We start from the raw sequence: 27,949 nt of genomic DNA, 5'->3' as shown, positions 1-27,949 counted from the left end.
GAAGCCCAACACGGTTGAAATGTCCTATAAATAATCACTTCAGAATTGCTTTTAAGGGTCACTTCTAGATTCCCATTCTACTCATCAAGAAATGGAAAAAAATCTTGATAACCTTTCTCATAGATCAAGCTACATATTTTCAATGAACCAGGGAGGATTGCTTTTCCTTGGAGAACTGTTTCAAAACTGGGAGTGTTCATCATTCAAAATCTTGAGCACATTTGTTGGGCCATTTGCACTGCCTCTTTGAGGGGAAGACCTTCAAGTCTTCTGCAGAGAACATTTTGATAATTGCACCTTGCAAGTAAAATGCGCACCTCTTCTTAAAGTTATAACTCTGTTTTTGTAATGTGATACTAGCAAAAATACTTTTATAATCATACTTGCTAACAATTAGTAACTATAATTAAGAAGGCTATATCTAATTCCAAAATTACTAAATCGTAAAAAGATACTTCTTGCCATCAAAGTTTTGTTTGTAGTTCTGTCTTCATCAGTTTAAAATGAACAAGAACAAAGAAAGATAGAGAGGGACTGGAGGAGAGAAACAGGAGAAGACAGCAAAAAAGGAAGGAAAGAAAGAAGGGAGGGAGGAAGGGAGGGAGGGAAGGAGAGAGATGGGTGGGTTAGCCTAGTTGGAATAAACTCAAGCTGATATATTTAGGCAGTTATCAGGCTCTTTATAATAAACCAACAACCAGTCATGATGATGCATGCTTGTGTTCCCAGCTCTAACAAAGAACAGGCATCATGAGTTCAAGGTGACGTTGAGCTACATAGTAAGAGTCTGGTTCAAATATCTGAAGACTGGGGATATTTCTCTGTGGTAGGGCATTTGCCTAAGATGCATAAGATTTTTTTGAGTTTAATCCTAGGCATTGCTGATAGGTACACAGAAAGATAGACAAATACATACATACAATACATAGGCTAATAAACCTGGAAATTGAAAGTCACATTATCATTAGGTGGTCTGGTAAGATAATAGGCATAGGATAATAGAGTATTAAACTAAAATTGTAATTTTGAGTAAAAATAATAGGAGATATGGAAGCAATGGTATTCTTGACCATAAATTTACAAAATTCTTTTTTTTTTTTTTTTTTGCTTCTTTTTGCTCAAGGCTAGCACTCTGCCACTTGAGCCACAGCGCCACTTCTGGCAGTTTTCTGTATATGTGGTGCTGGGGAATCGAACCCAGGGCTTCATGTATTAGAGGCAAGCACTCTTGCCACTAGACCATATCCCCAGCCCAAATTCACAAAATTCTTAAATCAGAGCCTTTTAGCAGTCTGCTTCCAAAACTGATGAACAGCCAATATCCATCTATGTTCACTAGATATCTAATGGACAGCTCTACTCCAAAGTAAAAGACTGACTTGAATTGGTGTTACAAAATCTTGAAAAATGCTGAACTTAGGTGACAAATTAGGCAAGTTTATTTCTTCTCAGATTCCTAATGAAAGCAAGTATCAAAATTTTTGGAAATGTGGATATTATATAGACATTGCACATATATCTATAAATAGTTATATATATTTACTTACATAGGCATTTGTGATATGAGCAGTTCACAGGTATATTTGATGTGTGTTTGTATAGCCATGTGTGTGTATGATTTTGAAGCCCTTTTACTCATATTAAAACACAAAGCAAATACAGGTAGCATTGCCATCTATGTAAATAGATGTAAATATGTAACTCACATTTGCTTATGTTTTCTTCAGAGTTGTGTTGTTTATGTATGTTTATTTTGTTCTCCTATAAGTCTTGCTTTAAACAAGAGCTAATTCATTTCTGCTTTTTACTTGTTGCTCTTGTTTTTCAAGAGTCTGCTGCTGTGATTATTTGAAATTAAACATCAAGGTGTTTTCAAACAGTACTGCCCTCTCATTTTGCTTAGCATGTAAAGCTAGAGGAAACATTCTGTACATAGCATGCTCAGCAAAACTTGAGAATAACATCTCCCATGACAATTGTGTGTCTAACAAGAATATGAGTGGATGTATTTTTAAATTGTAAAACTACTGAACATATGTATGGTACTGTTATTACATACATTACTTTAATGTCGGAGGATGATATCTAGGATATCGTCCTAGATAAGCCATAAGCCATTCATATCACTAAGCAAGAGAATCAAAGTTAATATCTATTAAACACATACTACAAGCTGAGTGCTCGGAATTAACTAGAAAATTTACATGGCATTTACAAGGATTACTGTTGAAATTCCCTGATAGTAATGAGGTTTGAAGTCAGGGCTTCCTACTTGTTAGGCAGATGCTATACAATAGGAGCTACCCTTCTAGCTCATTAGTTTTTGACTATTATTGAGATAGGGTACACTATGATGAACCTATTACACTTTTGGCACAGCTAGAATGATAGACGTGGACCTCCATGCCTAACTTTTTCTGTTGAGATGGAGTCTCACAGTCTTTTTCTCTGGATAGCCTTGAACCACAACCCTCCTTATTTTATCCTCCAGAGTAGCTGAGATTACAGACATGACCTATCATACCTGTCTGATTGCTATAACTTTTAAAGGTATCATGTGGAAAGTTACAAGTGACTGCAAATTCAGCTCCTTAAAGAAAAGACACTATAAATTCTCATTTAGGAACAGCTGGCAATATATACATTTCCTTATCAAAACCATGTTGACTTGCTCATTTGCTTTACTAGCAAATGAATAGCTTGTTATGGAACTTCAAAACTTATCAGACTATGAGCTCTGTATCATATGAAAATCTGGGTCTCATTACTGTAACATAGGGCTCATTTTTTTGTAGACTATTGGAGCTATAAATGGCATTTTTAGTGATTGTTGCTACTTCTTCACACAGCATTAGCTGTGCCTACAGTAGTCAATGACTAGTATTTTTTTTCACATGCCCGTAAAGCCCACTTGTTTGGGCATCTGGTAGTTCTTGGACTAGCAAAGATATTTATCTATAGAGTTAACAACTCACCTGTTATATGACCAATACATGGGTGTGAAATGTGTGAATTGTTATCTCAGCCCTCAAACACAGTAAGGCAATATGTATATATTCATTACATTGCTATTGAAAACTCTCATAAAAATATGATGATGGGAGAGAGTAGAGAGAAATAGCCACCAAAATCTTCTCCAGAATTCTGAAATTGAAGGAGATGAACAGAAAGTCAGATATAGTCAAACTATCAATACCATTTGCTCCCCAGGGCTAGCTGGGAAAATGGGGTAAAAAGCAGAGAGCTATTATTACTTACTCATTCATCCAGTTACTAAGAATTCAGTACCACAACAGTTAATGATTCTCACCTGGCACAAATAGTGGGCATAAACAAAGAAAATAGCTGTCATGTGCACGTTAACTTCCTCATGGTAATCCATTTGTAGACAACTTGGGTTTTGATCATGGCCAGTGGCATTTAAATCTCTGTTTAAAAAAACAGTAAACCACTGGCCTGGCTAGTAACCAGCTTATCACATCCACCACCTACCTGCCCATCCTCTTAGGACTAGAAAGTAGAAATTTGTTCAAGGCAGCTATGCCATTTGTTTACTTTATGATTTTTTTAAAAAGCTGCACAGAGATTGACTTCTGCTATCTCATTCCATGATAGACTTTGCAGGGTCAACTTAACAACATATCATGCTAAGTGTGCTGGCACTGTTTGCACAGTGTTCACTGAGCCAAGAGTAATAAGCTCACAGTCCTGGAGCAGGTACAGTGAGTTGCCTGTGTGCAGAAAACAGAAGCTTCTGAGTCTTACACTCTGCCACCAGGGGCTAGGGACTGGGCTGGGCGGGAGGAGAGGCCACTCTTCCAGAAAGGAAGTGTTAGGTTACTCAGGGAAGGGAAGCACATACCCTAAAATTCCAGCCTCCAGTCTGCCGAGCAAAGCAGCGTATTTCTGGCTGAGCTGGGCTTGAAAAGAAGACTGCAGAAATGTTCTGCTCACGTAAAGGTATGTATAAGGGCTCTCACCTTTGTACAAGGCACCTTGGAAAGTCAGGTAAGGCAGAATGCAGAGAGATTGCTTTGTGTTACATTTTAAATAGCTAGATGACTTGTAAGGATCTGTTATGACTATGCAACTCAAAGTTCCATAGTGACTGTCGAGAGAAAAGAGTATTTAATGGGAAGGCCTGAGGGGTGTAAATTCTATCAAAATGCTAAACCTAAAATTCTAAACAAATGACTTTCTGTGTGTACCTTATTTCCATATGATTTGTTCCTGCTGTTAATTATAAGTCTATGTGGAAGTGCTCTCAGAAATAGATTCAGATAGTGATTTGAGTCCTTTCCATATCCAATGGCCATTTTTAACAAATCACAGTGATGACTTGTTTTCATTCACTCACAGGAAAAATTTGTCAGTAAAATTTCCATATTGCCTTTTCTTGTCCCTAACTAAGAAAGAAAGAAAGAAAGAAAGAAAGAAAGAAAGAAAGAAAGAAAGAAAGAAAGAAAGAAAGAAAGAAAAGAAAGAAAAGAAAAGTATACAATGAGGGTAATGATAGTGGTGAGGTCACATGCTCTTGCCTTTATCACCCTTGTATTCTGGGTTTCAAACATGGCCCGTTCATTGCATTAAGGCTTTCCTTACCCATTTTCTTACACATTTGCTTCTATGCCTTTGTTTCCCCTTCGTGCTTTATTATTATAATTTATCTGGACTTTGGAGAAAGGTGGAGAAAAACAGACAAGAGATTTTCCCCCTTTTTTGTATTTTTTTCCAAGTTTTGGTCAAACAAGCTCAAATAACATTATCATTGACAGATCGATTTGTACTTTTAAGTGGGAGGAATAAAGCTTTAAAAAGAACTGAGGCATGTAAGTATACGTCTGATTGTTAATGGCATGCAGCCGATGGAATTCATTATTGACTTTTAGAAATGAAATTGCCCAGCATTATTATTTATTTATAGTTTTGGCTTTCACAAGAACTAATCACCATTAACTAGTTAGTTTTTCCTTGATCAAAGCAACCATGTGACAATGTCAGAATGTATAATATAGCTTCCCACTTAGCCATGAGCCTAATGGTATGGCAGAATGTTATCTCTTTCAAATTAGTAATAAATTTATGAGCATTATAAACAGCTAAAAAGCTGAATTTTGAGGGTAATTTCAGAAAAAATATTTCACACCATGTAGCAATTGTTTATGAGATTCCCTCTGCAAAAATGTTTTTAATTACAAATATGTAATTTTGTTTTTCTATCTCAGTGCACAAATACTATGATGATAATCCTAATAGATATAGAATACCCAAGTAACATAGTTAAGTAAGAGTTTCAGCATGAACAAGTTCGATCACAAGTTCAAACACTTTTAAATCTCTGAGGAGGGTGATAACCAGTCAAGATGAAATTTAATTTTTAAGTAATACAAAATAATCACCTTATAAATTAGTTCAACTCTGAAAAGGGTATGTCTTAATAACTTCAAAATACACAAGAATAAAGAATTCTTAGACATGAATAGGTAAATGGTTAAAAAAATTGTATGGAACCTTGATATTTAAAAGTGGAATTTTCAGATAGGACATTTACGTTGTCTAAGATCAGGACAATTCCTGTGGAAATATTCAACCAGGTTTGAAATTTAGGAGATTTTTTTTCCCCATTAGGTTCTTCTTCCCATTCTTCCCATGTCCTCTTCACAACATCATCCCCTTCCCCAGCTGCTTCCTTCTCTTTCCGTCTCTCCTCATGATTGCTCATATTACCCGGGCACCTGCATACTCAGATGTCTTTTGGTACACAGGGTCTCCTTCCTTCAGTGGTGGTCATCACTGTGAAACTGAAGAATAGCAATTAATATTTCATATCTAGCACTTAAGCATCTTCATCCAGAGTGTGCACTCTACTATGTTGTACACAACCATAAGCACTTAATAAGTGTTTATTGATTGTCTAGCAAGGTCATATTATGACCAATTTTGAGACTTTTCATGCCCCCACCCCCTGATTCTAAGATCTGTCTTTTAAAACTTTGTGATATTTTCAAATCGGAGGGCATCTTGAGAGGAATAATGTCCTGTAATTTAATTGACAGGGATTTGGGAAGGTTTCATTTTATCTATTACTTTTTTTTTTTGGTAGTGTTGGAGATCAAAGCCAGAGACTCGCACACCTGTTCTTCAGTGAGATACATCGCTTAGCACCCTCTCCTTTCAGAAAGCCTTTCTTTCATGGTTAGGCATCACAAAGTCAGTGGGGTCTTGGTTAGATGAAGTCCAGCAGTAAAATCCAATAAAGAGGAGCTAGGAATGTGGCTTAGTGGTAGAGTACTTGCCTAGCATGCATGAGGTCCTGGGTTTGATTCCTCAATACCACATAAACAAAAAAATAAAATAAAATAACAAAAAAAATAAATAATGACAAGCTGTTAATTGTACAGTAGAATAACATCTGCACATGTCATACTCCTACTTTACAGGATGATTCTTTTTTTTTTTTCTTCATGTGATTCATCTATGCCCAACTTTGGTCTTTCTTCACTGCTTTGCCTCCCCTTGAGTCTCCGGGGTCCTACCTGTTCTTAGGTAAGATTCCTTGACTAAACTTAGTGTAATATACCCAGAAAATGTTACTAGTGACTTAATTACCAGCATGCAACAGAAATGAAATGATACAGGATTTTGAAACTAAAGCCATTAGGTTCAAATCATGGTCTTGTTCCTTTAATCTATTTGTCAAGCAATCTGCCAATTAGTACCAATACTTCTAGTCATGTGTCTAGAGAACAAAAATGGTATAAATAATCTCTTCATCACAGAATTGTTAGGATAGCTTGTGAAAAGTACGGTGCCTGTAAAAGCAGTGAAAATGACGTGTCTATGAGTGTATTTTTAAAACCATGGAGCTCAAGTATTCATGTTAAATCCAAACATGAAGGCTTATGGGCAAGTAAAATGCTCACAATAGCAAAGAGATATTACATAATTCATTCTAGCTAATAAATCTGAACTTGACATTTTTAATTACCATTGGAAATGATTACATGATTCATTAGGTGCCTGAATTAAAAAGGGAGAAATATAAAGCCTATCTTCAGAGAACTTCCTGTGCATCAGAGTTCTGTGTATTCTGAATCTCAGAGCTGAATGCATGCCAGTCTCTGAGAGCTTCTATTCTTTATTGAATTAGCAAACCACAGCCGATAGCTGTGTCACTAAAAACTAAATGTCATTAAAAAATAAGAGTTTACTTAGATTCTTCAATTCCTTTCCCATCTCTCTTCCTCCCTTTTCTTTTTCTCCTGTTGGTCCTATGGCTTGAACTCTGTGCTTAGGCACTAGCCTTGAGCAGAAGTGTTCTATCACTTTGAGCCACAGCTCTACCTTTCATTTTTCTAATTGAATTTTGAACTCAGAACTTTAGTAGTCAGACAATCTACCACTTGAACCACACACATGCAGCCTTTTCTTCTGTTTAAGAAACAGCACTTGAAGAGAGACTTTTGCAGCACTAAAAATTTTTAGATCAAGGTGCACACTTAGGGGTAAGTCTATTAAGATAGGCTTTATTCTAGTTACTTTGACTGTGGGAGTCATTTGTAACAGAGAGTTTTATGTAACTTTTCACTTTTGAGGAGAAAACACTGGAAGATGAGTTGGCAACAGTTAATATTCTTTATGTGTTACATTTAGTTGCTTGTTTCAAGTAGCCAGACCATTCCTTCTTCTTTGTTGGGTCCCCATTATCCATAAAGTATTAAGTTGAAAAACTTAAATGCACATTGTGTTACCATCTTCTCTCCCAAAGCAACGTTTATAGGTACAGAAACACCACATGTCATACTAATTGTAATTGTGAGAGGGCTCTAGTTTCTGCCTCCAGATATTCAAGGGAGGGAAATGATAAAAGATTCCTAATGGGATCAATCACATACTACTTTCATGACCTTTCTCCTGTCATCAGGAAGTCTTCAAATGTTCTCAGTTTGTAACATCATTTCACAACTTGCCATACTTTTCATAAAAGAGCACAAGTGGGGGAGAATAATGAAAGGGGTGACATGATCAAAGTGCATTGTAATTATAAATGGATATGTTGAATGGTCACTCCTTTGTACAACTAGCTAAAGATAATAAAAATAAAATTTATAAAAGCATAAGTACCACTGCCTTGGAGTCAATCCTTTTTCAAACAAAAAATAACAAAAAACATGCATAGGAAATTTGTGTCTTTGAGTGCTCTGTGACACTTTTTACTGTATTGACATTCAGAATTTCGATAACAAAACAGTAATAAACAATATTTTTATTGTATTCAAAATAAGGGTACTTTGATGTTACTTAAAAGAGTACTACCAAATATAAATCTACTTGTGGTAGTGGCTATAAGATACAAACCAACTCCTTTAAAGGTAAATATTTAATGGCTCTTTTGTTTTGAAGGATGGGAAAACTTTCAAGAGAGAAGGCTAAGGAAAAGAAGGAAGTCCTATATTAAGGCATGTGTTGGTGGAAAAGGGAACTGACTGTGAGGAAATTCTTAGCCATTGTTAGGAGCTCCTGTCCTCTCTTCAGCCGATATTTGCCAGTGGAAAGTCTCTCACATCTCATTTAAGTCACTTTATTTCTCAAAAATATGACTCTAACAAGAACATTTTTCACATCTAATAATATACTGGTATTGAAAAATAATTTCTCATGTCAATTTACTAACAGCAAACACTTCATTGTACTATAGTAAGTGCTCTACATAAATTAACTCATCAACATATTAGCACAATTTAGAACATTTTTCATACAGTAAGTCATAGTAGAATTGTAGTTAATAGATGTACCATTTTTTTAGTTGTTTAGAGCAAAAACAAGAGTGATCTTCCAGACTTTGTTGTTGCTCTTTCATCTCACATCAGAGATTCTGTTTTTTGGCTCTGTTCTCAGAATAAACTCAGACCCAGTTCAGTTCTGCACTGCATCTTCCTAGGTTCCAACACTATCATTTCTTCACTGCCTTGTACCTCTGCCCACACATCATCCCACAACCCCCTGCCCCTCCACCCCCCGCCCCCCAGCACACATCAGACAATTTTCAGTAAGGCAGCTGGAGGCCTATGGGCAAAACACAATCTCATTGTGCTACTACACCCAAACTCATTCTTCCTATCATGCACTCCTTCCACATTAATCTTTTTGCTATTTCTTGAACAACCCAAACTTGTTCCTTTCTCAGGATACCCCTCCCTCCCTCCCTCCCTTCTTCCCTTCCTTCCTTTCTTTCTTTTTTCTTTCTTTTTCTCTCTTTCTCTCTCTTCCTCCCTCCCTCCCTCCCTCTTTTCCTTTCTTTCTTCCTTCCTTCTTTCTTTCTTTCTTTTTCTTTCTTTCTTTCTTTCTTTCTTTCTTTCTTTCTTTCTTTCTTTCTTTCTTTCTTTCTTTCTTTCTTTCTCTTTCTCTTCCTCCCTCCCTCCCTCTTTTCCTTTCTTTCTTTCTTTCTTTCTTTCTTTCTTTCTTTCTTTCTTTCTTTCTTTCTTTCTTTCTTTCTTGCCTCCTTGCTTTGTTTTTTGCTTCTAAAATTCTTTGCCTACACATGAGCACAGCTCCCTCTCTTCTCTCAGATCTTCATTGACAAGTTGTCTACCTTATCTAAAATGTCAAATATCCTGTCCTAGCCCTTCAACAGTTCGTATGTGCTTTTCTCTGCTTTTGTATTCTGTTTTATCCTTAGCTAGCATCACTGATGTGTGTGTATGTGTGTCTTATTTTTTAGTTAAATAGAAAATCTAGCCTCATCTAACTTAGTACAATCAAACACAGCAAAGTTTTTTCATCCATAGTTTTTAATTCATTTTCTAAGAAAGGAGATAGGACTTTATTTTTCATAGTATAAAATAGCATGTGCATGTGCACAGTGATAAGATGAAAAAGTGATCATTAAGGAAAAATATGAGCTGAAAACCCATATGTTAGTGCCAAATACATCCTGTCATATGGAGTTATTAGCATTACATATTTGGTAAGCAAGTGTAGTGCTATGGGAGACACGGACACCTACCAAGACAATTAAAATTTTGTACTTCTCTAGATGTCACAGTGGTGTTATATGAATGACTACTTCTAAATTGGAGCTGAAGGTAAAGCTTATGGGAATGAGTTTGGAATGTAAAAATAATCAGTGGCAGAAAAGAGTTAAAGGACTCAAGAATGAAGAAAGTTTTTTCTTTTCTTTTTTTTTGGCTAGTCCTGGGGCTTGGACTCAGGGCCTGAGCACTGTCCCTGGCTTCTTTTTGCTCAAGGCTAGCACTCTGCCACTTGAGCCACAGCACCACTTCTGGCCGTTTTCTGTATATGTGGTGCTGGGGAATTGAACCCAGGGCCTCATGTATAGGAGGCAAGCACTCTTGCCACTAGGCCATATCCCCAGCCCGAAAGTTTTTTTCTTTTTTTTTTTCCATTTTTTTTTATTAATTGGACATAAATTTTTTTACAAGGTGTTGTGCAAAGAGGGTGCAGTTACATAGTAGGGCAGTGTGTACATTTCTTATGATATCTTACGACCTGTTTTTCTATCCCTTGTCTAGGTCAGGTTGACATATATGCAATATACAATGTATCAAGAACATATACAGTATTCACAGACTTGGTCTCTACTGTCTCTCCGTCTCCCTTTGTTAACAGTCATATATCAGGGAGATCATGCCCCTTTGTTTTCTGTGTTCTAGGCTTGTCTCACTCAACATTATTTGTTCGAGTTCTGACCATTTCCCTGCGAATAACAGTATAATTGCATTTTATTTTCATTATCTTTAGGTAGTTACACAAGGTGTTCAAATCAACCTGTCCATTTATTATCACAATGCCTATTGATCAGTGTCACCTCTTTTATTGTTTAGCTCCCTCCATCTATCCCAACCTCACCTGTCCCCTCAAATGAGAGAAGGCCAGAAATAAATTATTTTTTCTATGATTTTTACCTAAGCAATGAAATTCACTGCAAGAGATGTATATGCTATAGAAAAGACATTAGATTCAATACAAGAGAAGATGTATATGTTATAAAATAGATATTTATAAGCAAATCAGTTATGAGAAGCATTGTTGAATTTAACTTGGCAAGTTAAATTCATTATGGAGCCAAATGCATCAAAAAGAAAGTTAAATTCATTACTTAGCCAAATGCATCATGTAGAAAAATTTCCAGTTTATTTTTCCCAGACTACTTCAACCTGTTCTTTCACAGAGTTCAGCTTTCAGAGTACAAAAGAAGAAATTCTGTTTTTCATATTGTTATCTTTGCTAACATAATATTGGGTCAACTTCCACTTCCTATACTTAACATGTTTTAAAAAATCAGTCTTATCCTAAGCCAGTGTAGTGTGATTTTTTTTATCCTCCTTTGCATTCCTTTCTATCACTTCATTCTTCTGCAAGGTCAGGTTTTCAGCTGATCATTTCCCTTATTTAACAGGGTCCCTCTGTACTTGCTGTCACCCAAGCCATTTAGTGGCCAAATATTTGATCTCAGGCCCTTGTTTAGAGAGGATAGTCGTAATCTCTACATCAATAAGCAAGCAAAAAGGAAATAAGATATTCAGATAAGAAGTGCTAAGAAGAAAATCATAGAGTAATGTGACCACCCAAACTGTGGTCGTTAAGTCGTGGTACAATTCGCTTTGATAATGATAGGGGCATCTTTGTGAAGGTATCATTAGAGTTAAGACTCAAATGATTTAAAGAATACCTATTTCTGTATTCCAGAGAATCCCTAGCCAGGTAGAGAGAAAGGCCTCGGGGTAGAAATGAATTTATTTTATTCAAAGAATAGAAGGAAGACCAGTAGGACAAGTAATAGGAGTATAATGTGAATTTGCAGAGTGGGCCAAGGGCTGTGTTTACACTCAGTACCGACTGTCACATATTCTTGTGAGAGATGAAATTGTTATTCTGGAGGCATATCCTAATTGTACATCTATTATTATAGTAGTAAACTTTTTGAATTTGCTGTGTACTGCATAGTTTATACAAACATGTAATGTTTATTCTTCTTTTTACTTAGTTTCATAACACCCTTGGGAAATACACAGAGCTCTACTAATATAGATTGGGAAATTATGGTACATAAATATTACATGACCTGCTTAAAAAGGCCTTAAAGAGCCTATAATAGAATTGACCTCCAGTCCTTGCACACAAGTTCTGACTCCTCATATATTAACATTGTCAAAATGTCAAAACCGTCCTTTAGCTCAGATCTAACATAAACTTGGTGCTGTGGCCTAAACTAAAGTTGCATCACTATTCAAATGAGGAAAATGAAAAGAATTTCTATAACGAGTGACAAAATAAGAAATTTCTGTTTGCCCTAAAAGATTATGAGTATGGGGAAAAAATCTTTCTGTTGTCTCTTCTGCCATATCTCTGGTTCTAACTTGCTTATAAATTAGTTGATGTTCACTGTAGGATTTAAGTTTTAAATAAATCATTAGAAGATGTTCTTTGGAACATGAGGAGGAAAGAACAAGTTAGGCAGTATAAAGAATTCAAAGATGGGAGCTATAGTTTTTCTCTAATATTTTATACATTTACTTTGTTATAAGGTGATACTGGATTATTTATAGTATTTTGCAAAGCTTCTAGTTATAATTGATGTGCATAATATTATCGCTTTTCATTAACATTTGATTTTCTTTTTTTATCTATCATCTATCTATCTCTATCATCTATTTTGCTGGTCCTGGGACTTGAACTCAGGGTCCCTGAGCTTCTTTTTGCTTGAGCCAAAATACCACTTCTAGTTTTCTCTGAGTTGTTTATTGGAGATAAGAGTCTTATGGCCTTTCTTGCCCCCTCTGGCTTTGAACCATGATCCTCAAATCAAGAGTGTAAGCCACAGGCACCTGGCTCAAATATTTGATATTTTAACTATTCATCTTTGTAAATATTACTTTATCTATAATTTTCAGTATTAAAATTATTTTATTAAGACATAGTATGTGGGGCTGGGGATATAGCCTAGTGGCAAGAGTGCCTGCCTCGGATACACGAGGCCCTAGGTTCGATTCCCCAGCACCACATATACAGAAAATGGCCAGAAGCGGCGCTGTGGCTCAAGTGGCAGAGTGCTAGCCTTGAGCGGGAAGAAGCCAGGGACAGTGCTCAGGCCCTGAGTCCAAGGCCCAGGACTGGCAAAAAAAAAAAAAAAAAAAAAAGACATAGTATGTGAGTCTTTTATAGGTTTGATTTACTGTGTACATATATAGCTCTTAGATGTGTAATCCTTACAGGATAAATATAGAAACTTACTTTATTTTGTTTTGTTTTGGTGCTGGTACTGGAGCTTGAACTCAGAACCTTGTGCTGTTCCTTTGATTTTTTTACTCAAGGCTGCCACTTTACTACCTGACCCACACCTCCAAACACAACAGACAATTTTAAAAGTTGGAAAAATATCTAGAAATATTAGAAATACTGAACTACTGATGTTGCAAGTCTTACTTTTAGACACAAGTTGGGGTTATACAGTTAATCACTGTTTGTCCACTTGATTTTAATTTCTTAAAGTAAGATGTTATGGAGAGACAGATTAATTTTTCAACCAAAAAAGAAAACGTTTTAACCTTTTGTAAATGCTAAGAGTAAGGTATTTTTAGTATTCACTTTCTAAATGTACTCTTTCCTCTTTCTTTTTTCTTTATGTATTTATAATTTCAGCTATATTTCTACGAATATCAACCATAGAAGGACATGACTTTGACTGAAACTTTACTGTCAATTCAGTCTTTTCCATATTTTTTCATTAACTTGTTTTTGTTTTAGGCTCTTGATTTCTTCCCACTTCCTTGGCTGGGATGATTAAATCCTTGTTTGTTTGTTTTTACCTTAAAAACAGCATTTATTCTTTGTTTTTTCTTAATTCTTGAAACATGAAGTTAGAGATAACTGTCAAATTTTTTCTGGTTTCTACTTTTCCTCTAAGACAGACTTTCAACTAAGACTAGTCAAAAATGGTTTCCCAGTTTAACATTGTAAATCTTGACAGTAACTTTTAAAAACCATTACTACTAGGTCATAAACTTGAAAAAAGAGCTTGTTTTTTTTTTAACTAGTTCTGTTTCCAACACTATAAGTAAATTAAAAAATAAACTTGCTGTATAACAATTTTCATCATATAGTTCAACCAATTCTGAAAACTATATGGTAGTTAAATTTTAAATGCATAATTATTTTAATATACTTGAGAACATTAAAAAGCTGAGTTTTATTATGTATAAAAATTGCTTATCTTGAAAAAATACTTTCTACTTTATATATTGATAAGTTTCTCCAAATACTTACCATTCATATCAACAACTTGTATCTCAAATTATATGTAAATACTGTGCAGATGTTTACATGTAAAATCAAAGCAAAACAAAGTATGTCTTCTTAGGCAAAACGGAGTTGAGAGGGAATTATTCAGAATAGAAATGGTGATAGTTCAAAAAATATATTGGTTTCTTATAGATTTCTCATGCTACATTCAGATACTGATATTTAAAAAAGAGAGCAACCCTTTCATGTTATCTATCTTCTGGTACTATGTAAAAATAGACTTCAACATCTTTTAAAGATCCTTTACATTCTTTGCTTTTTCAAACAATACATTTTACTTTTGAGACTCTGCAGTAGTGAACAGTAGGGAAGGACTACTGAGTTCTGTTTGTAGAAGGAAGCTTATTTACTGTCCTTTAGATAAGATTGAAACTTCAGGCTCGCAAAAACTTAGTGATAAAAACCCATCTGAAATGACCACCATTGCTGGTTGGATTCATGGTTGGAAGAGTTAAGCATCTTGGAGGTAAGGCTTACATCTTGGGGCATGGTAGGATGCATACAGAAACAGATATGTGAGGCATGGGTATCCTCTATCCCTCACTTCTGAAGTTCTATTATATTGTACTTAGGGACCTCCCAGGCTTACTTTTGCACTGAGTAAGTCACTCAAAGCTATAACTCTACCATGTGAGCCACAGCTTCACTTCGGGCTTTTGGGGTGGTTAATTGGAGATAAGTGTCTCCAAGTGGCTCCAAGTGGCTCCAAGTGGCTGGCTTTGAACCATGTTCTTCATATCTCAGCCACTTGAATAGCCAGTATTACAACCATGAGCCATCCATGCCTGGCTTTCATTGGTTCTGAAAGAAAGAAAGAAAGAAAGAAAGAAAGAAAGAAAGAAAGAAAGAAAGAAAAGAAAGAAAGAAAGAAAGAAAGAAAGAAAGAAAGAAAGAAAGAAAGAAAACTTAGCTGGGTGCTGGTAGCTCATGTCTGTAATCCTAGCTACTCAGGAGGCTGAGATCTGAGGATTGAGGTTTGAAGCCAGCCAGAGTAGGAAAGTCTGTAAAACTCTTATCTCCAACATTTCCAATGCCAAAGTGTTGCTTTGGCTTACAGGAGTAGAGCACTAGCCTTGAGCAAAAAAGACCAGACAGTGCCTTATCCCTGAGTACAGCCCCATAATTGACAAAAATAAAAATAACCTTTACACATATTCTACTGTCTACTTCATGCAGTCCAAACATCTTATCATTGGTAGTAAACATAATCTGTACTAGCATCTCTTGTGTTCTCTAGCCTCTTCACATGGGACTGATTTTAGGGATGGTTGTCCTTTGTATTACTGTGAACATCCAATGTAAAAATGTATATCAAGAGCTAAATAATAAGTAGCATCCTTCTATTATTTACCACCTTAGCAAAGGCCAAAGATTGGAATGGTGCTTATAGGTACTCTCTTAAAGTTTTATACTCACCCAACTATAATTTATAAAAATAAATTTCATTCTACAAATAAGAAAGATGAAAACAGGATTTGAAAGGTCAGGAAAGTTGCCCAAGGTTACACCTACTGATAAAAATAGGGTTGTAATTTTATCTATCGAACTCTGAAGTTGATGCTTTTATAGATCTTACTGTTTTCTGGCCCACTGCCTGGTAAACAATTCCACTTGATTAAATATTCATTTTTAAAAGCCATTACTATAAAACTTATAGTACTTGGAAAATAATATAGGTTTCTTGCTTTACTTGCCCACCAAGGTTAGTGGTACTGCTCTTTCTAGATGCCTCAATCTCTTCTCTGTTTTCACCCATCCTAACACTCACCACACTGTAGTGTGATCATGTGTTCACATATCAAATCTATCTGATCAGTTGACAGTTCCTTGACCCAAGCAAGATACTTATTTCCACTCTTTTTGCATCCTCAAAGTTCAGCATCATGTGCAACACTCAATAACAACCAACAGTTGAAAGAATGAAGCAGACTCTAGAATTCCTAATAAGGGATTCTTTCCTTTCTCAGAAGTACTGAATATCAGCTCAACATTGATGGCTTACACTGTAATCTTAGGTATTTGACAGGCTGAGATAGGGAGGCTTACGTTTCCAAGCCATCTAGGGCAGAAACGTACATGAGACTTAATCTGAATATAGAAAGTGAAAAATAAAAGGAATGACCTCCAGGAACATTCCTGGGCAGGTGACAACACACTGTCTCAAAACTATCCAGTTCAATAAAAGACTGAAGGCATGGCTCAGCAGTAGAGCACCTGTCCTATAAGCATGAGGCCCTGAATTCAAACCCAGCAACACCAAAACAACAAATAGAAACAAACAGAAACCAAAATACTGAATCCCTGCTCCCATTTAATATTTAACTGCACCACCATTTCAACTTACACCCAATAAATAATTTCGAAAGAATATGGTCAGACTTAAAAGAAAAATACTAAGAGGAAGTAAATCATGCACTTTCATGTGGTTCCTTATTCCTCCCATAAGTTGGAGGAATTTTCATAACAGATGAGGTTGAAGAACAGAAGTGACATCTAAAAATAATGAAACAAATCTTAAATCTTAAAAAAAAAACCACTAGTCATAGCTTGTGTCTTCTGATAGTCAAGTAAATTTTGTTTGTTCTCTGATGCTTTTTAAAGTATTTTACAAAGAGTCATGACTACATCCATGACATTTCTGAGAGGCTAGCAGATGAAGAAATCCTCCTAAATTCCAACACCTGCAAATGTATGGGAGATCAGCTGACAAGCACCTGGTCCCTCCATGACTCAATGAAAACTCCAGGAATAGAGTTTCAGTTGTCTGACTGCTAGACAAGGGCTCTAGTCATCCAAGGACTCTCCTGTTCCTTGAACCACTTTATAAAACTAGAAGGCAAAAGTGACCAAGTAAATTGTTGCCATTACTAATGTCCATATCCTTTTTCCCATGGCAGTCGCACACTTTTAAAACTCATCATTGTATTTATGCTTTTTGTTCTTATGCAATGGTATATCAAAAACTAGTCCAGAAATATATGCATAGTTTATGTAATCCCCTAAAATATTGAGCACACATATTTCACCACAAATGTGTTTCATCAATTATAGAATAAATTACATGAATATTCATTGTTCATCATTATTCTGCTGAGAAAGAAAGCAAACATTATTTTTAATATTATGCATTTAAAAAACACAGAGCTTTCATTGCAGGATCTTCCATCCCTTAGTGAGATTCAACAACTGATAAACTTTCTGAGCAGAATTAGTTATAGAATGAAGCAAAGTTATATTGTGACCTAAATATTACATCGTTTTTCTGTAAACCAGAATTCCTTCCTTAAGAAAGAGAAACCCGACTGAGCATCGATGGCTCATGCCTATGATTCTAACTACTCAGGAGGCTGAGATCTGTGGATTGTAGTTCAAAGCCAGTCCAGGCAGGAATGTCCATAAGACTCTAATCTCCAATTAACCACTAGAAAACCAGAAATGGCATTGTATCTCAAACTGATAGAGTGCTAGCCTTGCACAGAAGAATTCTGTAACAGTACCCAGGCCCCATGACAGTCTGACCAAAAAAAAAAAAAAAAAGAAAGAAAGAAAGAAGAAAAGAGAGAAAATCTGCATTTTCCTGAGAATTTATAGAGAGGTTTAAAGTTTCCTTCATTTTATCTTCTTTCTCTCTGCTTTTCACAGAGAGATGATGCTTTAGTCAAGGTAAACGGTCATCAAACCTCCTTTAATGTTCATGTCTTTATCTGAAACATCGGGGAAATGCCACTGTTCTTCCCCATAAGATGGTTACAAAGGTTAGTGCGCCTGAGTAAACACAGGGTAATCCATAGAACCTTGGAACTGGAAAGAAACTTCATAAGATGGAATTTAATGTCTTCAACTAAGAAAACCAAGAAAGAGGAACCGTAAGTGCTGTGTTCATGGTCAGTTGGCCCATGAGTCATATCTCTGACACCAGTAATCAAATCTTGGTTCAGTGTGCTGTTAATTTGCTGCTATACTATTGTTGTGTGTAGGGATTTTTTTCACTTCAGAGGTGTATCTAATAAATATAAAGACCATAACATGATCTAGAAGAGGAAGAAACATGTCAGCAGATAAGAAAAGAGTAGATGGGAGTAGAAAAAAGAGCTGATGAGAAAAAAAGGAGGAAGAGTATTTATTACAGACTTTATGATATGCCAATAAGAACTTAAAAAGTGAAGAACTCTTAATTAACCAACTTAGTATTATATGATTACATAACTACTCTAAATAGTTTTTAAAGCCCCAGGATGGTGATGTGTGCCTATAATCCCAGCACTTGGGAGGTTGAAGCCATTGATGGGTGAACTCAAGGTCAGCCTGGGCCACATAGCTAGATCCCTTCTCAAAATAAAACAAAATTAATTATTTTACAATAGGTAGAATTATCTAAAACATATCCTTTTTGCCTTTTATTTATGAATGATACTACTAATTTCTAGGACTTGGCAGTTTACTCTTGAATATTCAAACTTTGCTTTATGCTGTGTGGTTGCTGGTGCCAGTTGCCCGCCAAGCAGTGAAGAGCCTTTGGGACTTGTAGGTGGGGAGAAGTGCTTACTTGGCATGGAGTCAGCTGGAGGAGGAAGGAAAACTGGCTAACTGTGTGAAAGACTAGTTTAGTAATGAATGGTGGGGAGGATCAATGTTCCAGTGGTGAAATGAACTGGGAGACCATTGAACTGCTTCAAGATTGTCAGATGGGAGTGAGATCTGACTTACTAGTGCATATACTTCGGAAATTACTAAAAGTTTCTATATCTTAGTTCTTTCTTTTATTTCCTCAATTTCCATATCTGTATACATAGAACATAAATGAGAAGAAATATAAACATGTAACAATACGGACATAAACATGATCATTACAGCCAGGGGCCTGTGGCTCATGCCTGTAATCCTAGCTAGTCAGGAGGCTGCGATCTGAAGATTGAAGTTTGAAGCCAACTCAGGCAGGAAAGCTCATGAGACTTTTATCTCCAGTTAATCACAGAAAAAGCCAGAAGTGGCAGTGTGTCTCAAATGGTAGAGCATTAGCCTTGAGCAAAGGAGCCCAAGGACAGCACCCAGGCCCAGAGTTCAAGCCCCAGGACTGGTTTCCACCCCTACATCCCATCCCCCACCAACAAAGATCACTACAAACTGTGGTTTTGAAATCTCACAGCTTTATTCTAGTGACTCTTGATACCAATCTGTGGGGACATTAAACAACCAGTGTAGATGCATGGAATACCAAATGAATAAGGCAAATTAGGTCTCAGAACTGTTCACCCTTGAACTATTTATATATTTTAGTTTTCATTAGTTACTTAATGGTTCATTGTGGCAGCAAAGAAAACATAAGATATTTTTGATGCTTTAATTTTTATTCATTTTAAAATTGAATAGCAAAATAAAAATAGTCTATGGATATGAATCTAGATTTAGAATGTTTAGTGGACACATGGTATTTTTATTATACTGTTAATAGTTATTCACTTAAGTCATTCAATAAGTATTTATTGAATGTTATAAAAGATCATAATCTAAGAAAGCTGTTAAAAAGATTGGATTTTTATAAGAATATACAAATGCTCAATGATATTCAACACACATTCATATGAGAGAACATAGTGCTAATGTAATCATTTAATCATTGGATACAAATTTCTATCAGGAAGCTATAATTTTTTGAGGAAGCTGCTCTTTATTGAAACATGTTGTATAATAACTATTCCCTTGCTTGGAGACAATGCTAAAATTATGTGAAATATTTAATTGGGAAACCAAAATACATTCAGAGATAGTGGCAAAATTTTGGTTTACATCCCTCACAAGATATATTTAAAAAGTCTATACTGATTAAGAAAGTGTTTTTGATATATTCCTTAAATTTAAATTCAGATTAGGAAGATGGGTTTCCTAGAGAAACAGAAGCCAATCAGATATATCTTCCAGATTTTCATGAAAAGTTTAAGGAGAAAAAAATACCATTCCTTTTTATTAATGTAAAAGCAGACTTTATCTTCAGTAAGTATGAGTACATATTTAGCTTTGCAATGTCATCTGTTATTTTAGTTATTAATTAGTAAATCAGTTTCTGTGTGTTTTGTGTACACACACACACACACAGAATTTTTGTTGTTTGTTGTATTGTCCTTGTTGGTTAATGCTTATTTGTTGATATACAATGCCTTGGTAGATGGTGGATGGGCAAATAGATACACTATAGGAGAAAGGTGGAAACTTTTCATACTCTACTTTTTTTTCATACACATTTTTGCCATCTTTTGTTGAGTGCAGTAAAATTGTGTAGTGGGTTATACATTTCAGTTATTCTTTGCTCACATCACATGTGAATACTATGCCTCAACAATATATAATGTAAATGCTGCAAAATTATATAATAGCATTGGTTTTTTTTCACCATATGTCCATCTGAAAAATAACTCTTCAAAAGGAAATGACTTCAAAATATTTCTTCAGTCATTAAACTAAGAGAATACATCTCTGGAACAAATATATTTGAAATTCCCATAGGAAAGACATCTGAGTAAATTGAGCTCAAAGGAAAAGCAAAAAAGAGCGAAGTATGGAATAATGTTGGCTAATTTATTTTTGGCCTCTCATCTGGGCCAGCACTTGCTTGTTATGAAAGCTGACTCCATGTTACTCTGTGCTGATGGAATTTATTATAAGCAAAGGAATAATTTACAAGCACTAGCTTCAACTTATAATTGTGCATTTCACGTCCATATAAATCATTTGCTGTATTCATAAAGTCAGTCATAAGAAAATTCAGACTGCATTGTGATGGTTTGAATTGTCCTAGGCTTCCTTTCTTAGCTTCTTAGAATTCCAAAATTACTTACCTTAGGAATTTATTCCAAACCAAAAATCTTCTAAGAGGAAGAGTTTAAAAAATTAAGAAAAATCACAGGTTCCAGGCACCAGTAGCTACTCCAGAGGCTGAGATCTGAGCTTAGCAGTTGGCAACTAGCAGGGGCAAGAAAGTCCATGAGACACTTATCTCCAATTATGCACTAAAAAACTGGAAGTGAATCTGTGGCTCAAGTAATAGAACACTAATCTTGAGCAAAACAGCTCATGGACAACAGAAGGCCCTGAGTTCAAGCCCCACAACTAGCACAATAACATTTTTAAAAGAAAAGAAAAAAGTCACAAGCTCACAAGGTCATCTTTACCAATCTTTTGAAGATTTTTCTCTCTTGACTAAACCTGATTTGTCATATAAAATATTTATTTATTCCTGAAATCACACAGAAAGGCCATAAAATTCATATAGGATGTATACTACATCCTTGCTTTTTTATTTTATTTTTTAATGTTTTATCTTTTTAATCCTTTCCTGTTATCTTGAGAAGAATATAATTTATGGGAAAAACATTCTAGCTTAGTAGTAGAGCAGAGAAATAAGGAAATAAGAGGTCAGCAAAAGTAACTTTGAGTGATGTCAGTCTTATTTGTGTGATACATGGAGTTACTGTGATTTGAGAGGGATATTTGAAACAAGACTCTTTTTTTCTTATTTATTGTCAAAGTGATGTACAGAAAGGTTACAGTTTCATACCTTAGGCCTTGAGTACATTTCTTGTACTGTTTGTTACCTCCTGCCTCATTCTCCCCCTCCCCCTTTCCCTCTCCCCCCATGAGTTGTTCAGTTGGTTTACACCAAATGGTTTTGCAAGTTACATCCTTGCTTTTGTCAAGATGGCTTTTGATCCGTTTCTTGTTGTACAATTTTACTACTTAAATTTCTACTATAATTACCAAGATAATTCTCTGTAAATTTTTGGTAGTTTTTGAAAGACTTAATTGTTGTTGTTAGATGAATAGATATAAGATAAAAAGAAATCTTATTTATACGTTTTGTGAGCCCTCATAACCTGAAAAAGAAGTTGAAACACAGAGAGAAAAACCTCATAATATATCCATCACGAAGTCCAGGCTAATTCTGGTCTGTATGGCACAAAAGAATGGAAAAGCTGTACTGATTTATAAAATTGGCAAAGGACTCAAAGGCCAGTTGTTTTTTAAGAAAGGTCCTAGCAACTGATATGTTTTTACTAGGAATGAAAATATTACCAAGTCAACAATAATAAAAATGACATGCATTTATTGAATACTTGCTATGTGTTAGTCTTCACAGTGCATATATAGAGTAGGTGTTATTACTATACCATTTCACAGATGAGAAAAACAGGTTTAGGAAATTTTCCATAACTAGCTTAAGATTATATAAGTAGTAAGTGATGAAGGTAGAACTTGAATCATTTAAATGAGCCTGCTCTCAAAAACCTTGCAGTCACCACAAAAGCAGAAGAATGCTATCCATCCAGATTAATTAATTGAAACACAGCTTAAGATATTCATAGCAAATAAGGGATGAATCTTTTCAAGTTTTTACAGTTAGCATCATTTACAGAAAGTAAGGAGGTTGGAGAAGAAATAATCACATTTGCAAATCCGGACCATGGAAAATAGCCCAAGATAACTGACCCATTGCAAGTCAATGGCATGCAACAAACAAATAAAACCAATGAGGCTTTTACTAGAAAAGTTTTTTGAGTTTATGATGATTAGCAAGACTTGGGAGAATGTCAAAAACACAATGTGTAAGAGCTTACTCAGACCCTACTGAATCTTATGATTCCTACATAGTTTATTTGCATATTGAAATTTGAGAAACATTGGTCCAAGTGATTAGAGAGTTAACTATATATAAATAGATCTGATTTGGATTGTGATTCAACAAACCAACTACAAAAAGACATTTTGGTCAACTGGAGGAATTTGGTAGTGAATGAGAACAAGTTAGTGATACTTAGTGGATGTGCGTCCAAATGATTTGTTCTTAAACATGTATATTGAAGCATAAATGTCTGGAATTCACCTTAAAATGTTGTGCTAAAGAAAATAGCAATAAGTATACAAATGTATCAAAATCTTAAAAATTATTGAATATATAGCATGGCCCATTCTACTTTTGAGTATGTTAAAAATATAAAATTTGGGCTGGGGATATGGCCTAGTGGCAAGAGTGCCTGCCTCGGATACACGAGGCCCTAGGTTCGATTCCCCAGCACCACATATACAGAAAACGGCCAGAAGCGGTGCTGTGGCTCAAGCGGCAGAGTGCTAGCCTTGAGCGGGAAGAAGCCAGGGACAGTGCTCAGGCCGTGAGTCCAAGGCCCAGGACTGGCAAAAAATAAATAAATAAATAAAATAAAATTTGTTTAAAGACAAAGGAAGGGCTGGGGATATGGCCTAGTGGCAAGAGTGCCTGCCTCATATACATGAGGCCCTGGGTTCGATTCCCCAGCACCACATATACAGAAAATGGCCAGAAGTGGCGCTGTGGCTCAAGTGGCAGAGTGCTAGCCTTGAGCAGGAAGAAGCCAGGGACAGTGCTCAGGCCCTGAGTCCAAGGCCCAGGACTGGCCAAAAAAAAAAAAAAAAATAAAAAAAAAAAATAAAGACAAAGGAAAATGGACTATGTTAAAGGAATCCTGCAGATACATAAGTTTCTGAATAAGAGTGGTTAAGCCTTTAATGGGATGCTAGGAAATCTTTGTTCAGAGGACTTAAAAAAATAGGGCAAATTCTTTGGTCTGGAGGCAATTATAAATGTAGTCCTGGTGAAAGCCATAAGACTTAAAAACATACCAAGCACCCTTTCTCAAACATAGTTCTTTATTGTTGCTATTCTTTGTGACAATGTGAACAATTAATCTCAGATTTCATGCCACAGTGATGACTTGAGCATAACTAGTGCTATATTTTTGCCTGCATTTCCTCTGATAGCATTTTCATTGGCTGTTCACTTCAGTGGTTTACTGACTAAATGTTGTGTTATCTGCTCATCCAAATCAAGTTTTTAATAGAGCCCTGTACTGATCCTCTTGTGTTGAGGTCCTATTTTTTAAGTGAAGACTAAAACCTTTTGATGTATGTGGTCAATAGGAAGACCTTTAAACTGGAGTGTGTTTGTCATATAGAAAGGCATTCCTTACAACATTATGTAAGCTCATGAATGTACTTACCTCTGTAAGGCATATCATTATGTTGTTTAAAAAAAGAAAGGGGCCAGGCACCAGTGGCTTGTGCCTATAATCCTAGTTACTCAGTATTTGAGGATCGTGGGTCAAAGCCAGCCCAGTCAGAAAAGTCCCTGTGAGACTCTTTCTCCAAAAACCTCCTCAAAAAAGCCAGAAGTAGCACTGTGGTTCAACTGGTAGAGAGCTAGTCTTTAGCAAAGAGTCTCAGGGATACTGCTTAGAACCTGAGCTCAAGCCCCAGGACTGGCAAAAAGAAAAAGAAAAAAAAAGGAAAGGGTGAGGGGCTTGAAAGAACTCCATATGCTATTAAACACTAATCCCATTTTTACAGTTTGTTAGATACCTTTGTAATAATATCTTCTTCAGTTTCTGTTTCCTTCCTGTAGACACAAGAGAATAGTCTCAATAACTGGAAAAAAAAAAAAAAGATCAACTCAATGAGTACCTCCAGAGGTGGCCACCATATCATTTGTCACTGAACTACTAATGCCTGTCTGGTTTAGTAGATGCTTTGTATTTATAGAGTGAACCATTGGACCAGCACAGATTTGTTTTCAGAAACTTTCCTGTCTCAAATACAATAACTTTCCTCTAAATAGTACTGCCTTGGTCTACTGATTTGTGCCTTAAGCTAATAATCTAAAGGACCTAAGATTTTATTTCTTTAGCCAAATACAAATGAAATGGGCAAATAATATTAATAAGTAATAATTTTAATCAATGTTAATAATAATAAATAATTCTGAGGCAAAGTTACTGCTGAACAGGTGCTGTCCTGATTTTTCTATCATGTAGGCATGCCCACCATGAGTATTTTCTGATCAGAGAAAACCACATTCTTAAATGTGTAAGATTTTTCAAGTTTATATGCATTTGTTTTTCTCCCCTATTCTCCTAATCAGTGCTTTGTCACCTAGTCTCTGTGTAGTCTTACCACAAAGTAGCATCTGTATAATATTCTCTCTATTGCTCCTTTGCTCTCAGTACATACAGACAAATCCATGCCCTTACATTGTCTTTTTTTTGGCATTCCACAAACATGCTCTTCCCACCCCTCTCCTCTTCAGCTTGTTTTCACTACTTTGGTACAATATTTTGTGTTTTGACTGGAGAATTATAATTAGAATAATTACTTGCCATAATCTTGCACCACTGCTCAAATAATATTTTTATTATTATTAAATATAAGGAACATTTCAAGAGCCCTAAAATGCTTCTACAGCTGCACATGGATTTGAGAGGAAGAACAATGCAAAGTTTCAGTTAACTTTATTTTAGATTTTTATGTTGTTACTGTTTGAATTGAAGTGTCTCCAGAAGGGCCATTATTTAAAAAAATTTTGCTTGTCAGCAGATATGCTTTGAGGAAGAGATAAAAATTGTTCTCTAGGCTAGATGAAATTATAGCTATAGTCTCAGCAATGAATAGATCCACTGATAACTTCATACCTGATTGGATTATTAGAAAGTAAAGCCAAGTTGGATAAAGGAGGTCCCTAGGGCATGGCACTGAAGGGCATATATTGTTCTTTCTCACTCCTTCCACATCTTTATGCTTCCAATTACCATGAAGTGAGCAACTTTCCTCACACATGTTCCCTGTCATGAGACTCTGCCTCACTACATCTCAGAAACAAAAGAATACGGTGTCTCTGGATATTGAAAGTGAGTGCCACAATAAACCTTCCTTGCTTGAAGTTGTTTATCCTCCCGTGGTTTGTCAACAGAAAACTGACGGGCACACAGGATAATTACAATTATCCTCTTGCTAATTCAGATAGGCCTCGCTGGATCTTTAGAATAGGTGGACCTCAAAAAAAATTAAAAGATTAATAGGTGGATCTCTGTGTAGAGCTCTTTTCATTTTATTCAAAACTCAAGGTCTCTGTTGGGGAAGAAGTAGTGAGTATGATGATTTAAAGCACAGTCATCTTCTATTTAAAAATAACACACACACACACGCACACGCACACACACGAACAAGTCATTTTTACTTTGTGAAGTAATTTCATAGAATACAAATGACATCTATAATGTTCCAAGTTAATTTGTAGAAAATCCTAATGAGATTATATTAAAGTTATGTCTTAAAAACAAAAAACAAAATGAGATTCCTGAAAGTCAGATTCTGCCAGTGTCATTGTTTAAACTTAAATTATTGAAGAAATACATAAGACTATATTATTTTTAACCAAATGTGCATTGTTTTTAATCATAGTACTTGAAAAAAAATCCCCAGAATGTTTTACAGGTTCCAAAATTAATACAGAACATATGCATATCATCATCATCATTGTTTGTGCCAATAACAAGGGCTTGAACTCTCAATCTCACACTGTCACTAGGCATTTTTCTTCATGGCTGATGCCCTACACTTGAATCATAACCTCACAGGTAGCCTTTTGCTAGTTAATTGAAGGTAAAGAAAGGTCTCTTGGATTTGTCTTCCCAGACTAATTTCAAAGCTCAGATCTCAGCTTCCTGTGTCACTGTGATTATAGGCATGAGCTACCAGTGCCTGACAATAGGCATATTATTAGTTAAGATTTATTCATGACAAACAAACATTCATTTTCCATAATACCATTGAAGTGAAATTCTTTTGCTAAAGTTTAAGAAACATCTGCATAATTGGTATTACAGTTTCAAACACATACTATCCTATTAATGATTCTCACAACATAGAATGCTAGCTAAAGAAGAATCATTCTGTTAGCCATAAACTATTTTACATGCAGCTATCTTCTCCCATTTACCATATGGGCTTACATCACACCTTTCTTTCAGTCCCAGATTTCTCTGTGCTAATTACAGCAAAGTCAGTTTGGTGTGGAGAGGGTTTCAGAGAAAGGATAGATTAAATGAAACCACTTAGCTTTTGAACCTATTAAGTGAAAATGTGGGACTTAAAGAACGAGCTCAGCAAAACATACTGAGAAATAGAATAATCTCTGTAAATGAGAAGAAGATGTACCAGAATCAGTAGAAGAATGTAATCTCCATGTACAACATACTGAAGTACACATGAACTTAATAAAGAGTACTAATGCTGCTACAACAGTGCTTTCAACAGCATTGGCATTGTTGACACTTGAAGCTGGATAATCTTTGTGGGAGTGTCTTGAGTATTACAGCATCTTTGCCAGGATAGTGGCCCTTGACCTACTTAGATCCCAGTAGTACACCCTCAGTTTAACAACTATAGTAATATCTCTACTCCCCAGAAGGAGGCTTGGAGGATTTAACAAATAAAAATAGAGACCAGCCAGGCAAATTTAAATTTCAGATAAACAGCAAATCAATTTTTGAGGTAAGTGTGTCCTATGCAACATTTGGCATACTCATATCATTAAGTAATTAATTAAGGCAGTGTTGAAGATTGAACTTGAACATGCCAGTCAAGTACTCTACCATTGAACTACATCCTCAGCCCAGTATATACTTACACTAAAAGAATATTTGTTTATATGAAATTCACATTTAGCTAGGGTCTCTGTTTTTCTGGAGCCTTCCTGGGGGTAGAGCGTATAAAACTGAATTGTCCCTAACTCAAAGCCTGTGCTGTATATCAGTAAGAGTAGGAAACT

General features: G+C 35.7%; 1 protein-coding gene and 1 long non-coding RNA gene across 5 annotated transcripts in view; one reads left to right on the top strand and one right to left on the bottom strand.

Moving 5' to 3' along the window:
• Oxr1 (oxidation resistance 1) overlaps positions 1-27,949 on the top strand; it is a 274,194-nt gene that overhangs the window by 168,728 nt on the left and 77,517 nt on the right. The window contains exons 1-2 of one of the 4 annotated variants that reach the window (XM_048358830.1): positions 1,721-2,274; positions 2,796-3,960. The exons of the other annotated variants lie outside the window; for them this stretch is intronic. Of the exons in view, the coding sequence (XP_048214787.1) occupies positions 3,942-3,960 (19 nt within the window). The 5' untranslated portion in view covers positions 1,721-2,274; positions 2,796-3,941. Of the gene's footprint in view, positions 1-1,720; positions 2,275-2,795; positions 3,961-27,949 lie in introns of those variants that run through there. 4 annotated transcript variants of the gene reach the window in all.
• On the bottom strand, positions 11,894-12,665 carry LOC125360748. The gene is made up of 2 exons (XR_007212799.1): positions 12,381-12,665; positions 11,894-12,342 (listed from the first exon to the last, which is right to left on the bottom strand). It is a non-coding gene; the product is annotated as an uncharacterized LOC125360748 (long non-coding RNA).

Source organism: Perognathus longimembris, chromosome 12 (genome assembly GCF_023159225.1).
Source record: "Perognathus longimembris pacificus isolate PPM17 chromosome 12, ASM2315922v1, whole genome shotgun sequence".
NCBI lineage: Eukaryota > Metazoa > Chordata > Mammalia > Rodentia > Heteromyidae > Perognathus > Perognathus longimembris.
Note: the sequence above shows the minus strand (reverse complement) of the source record. Positions and strands in the feature narration are given on the sequence as shown.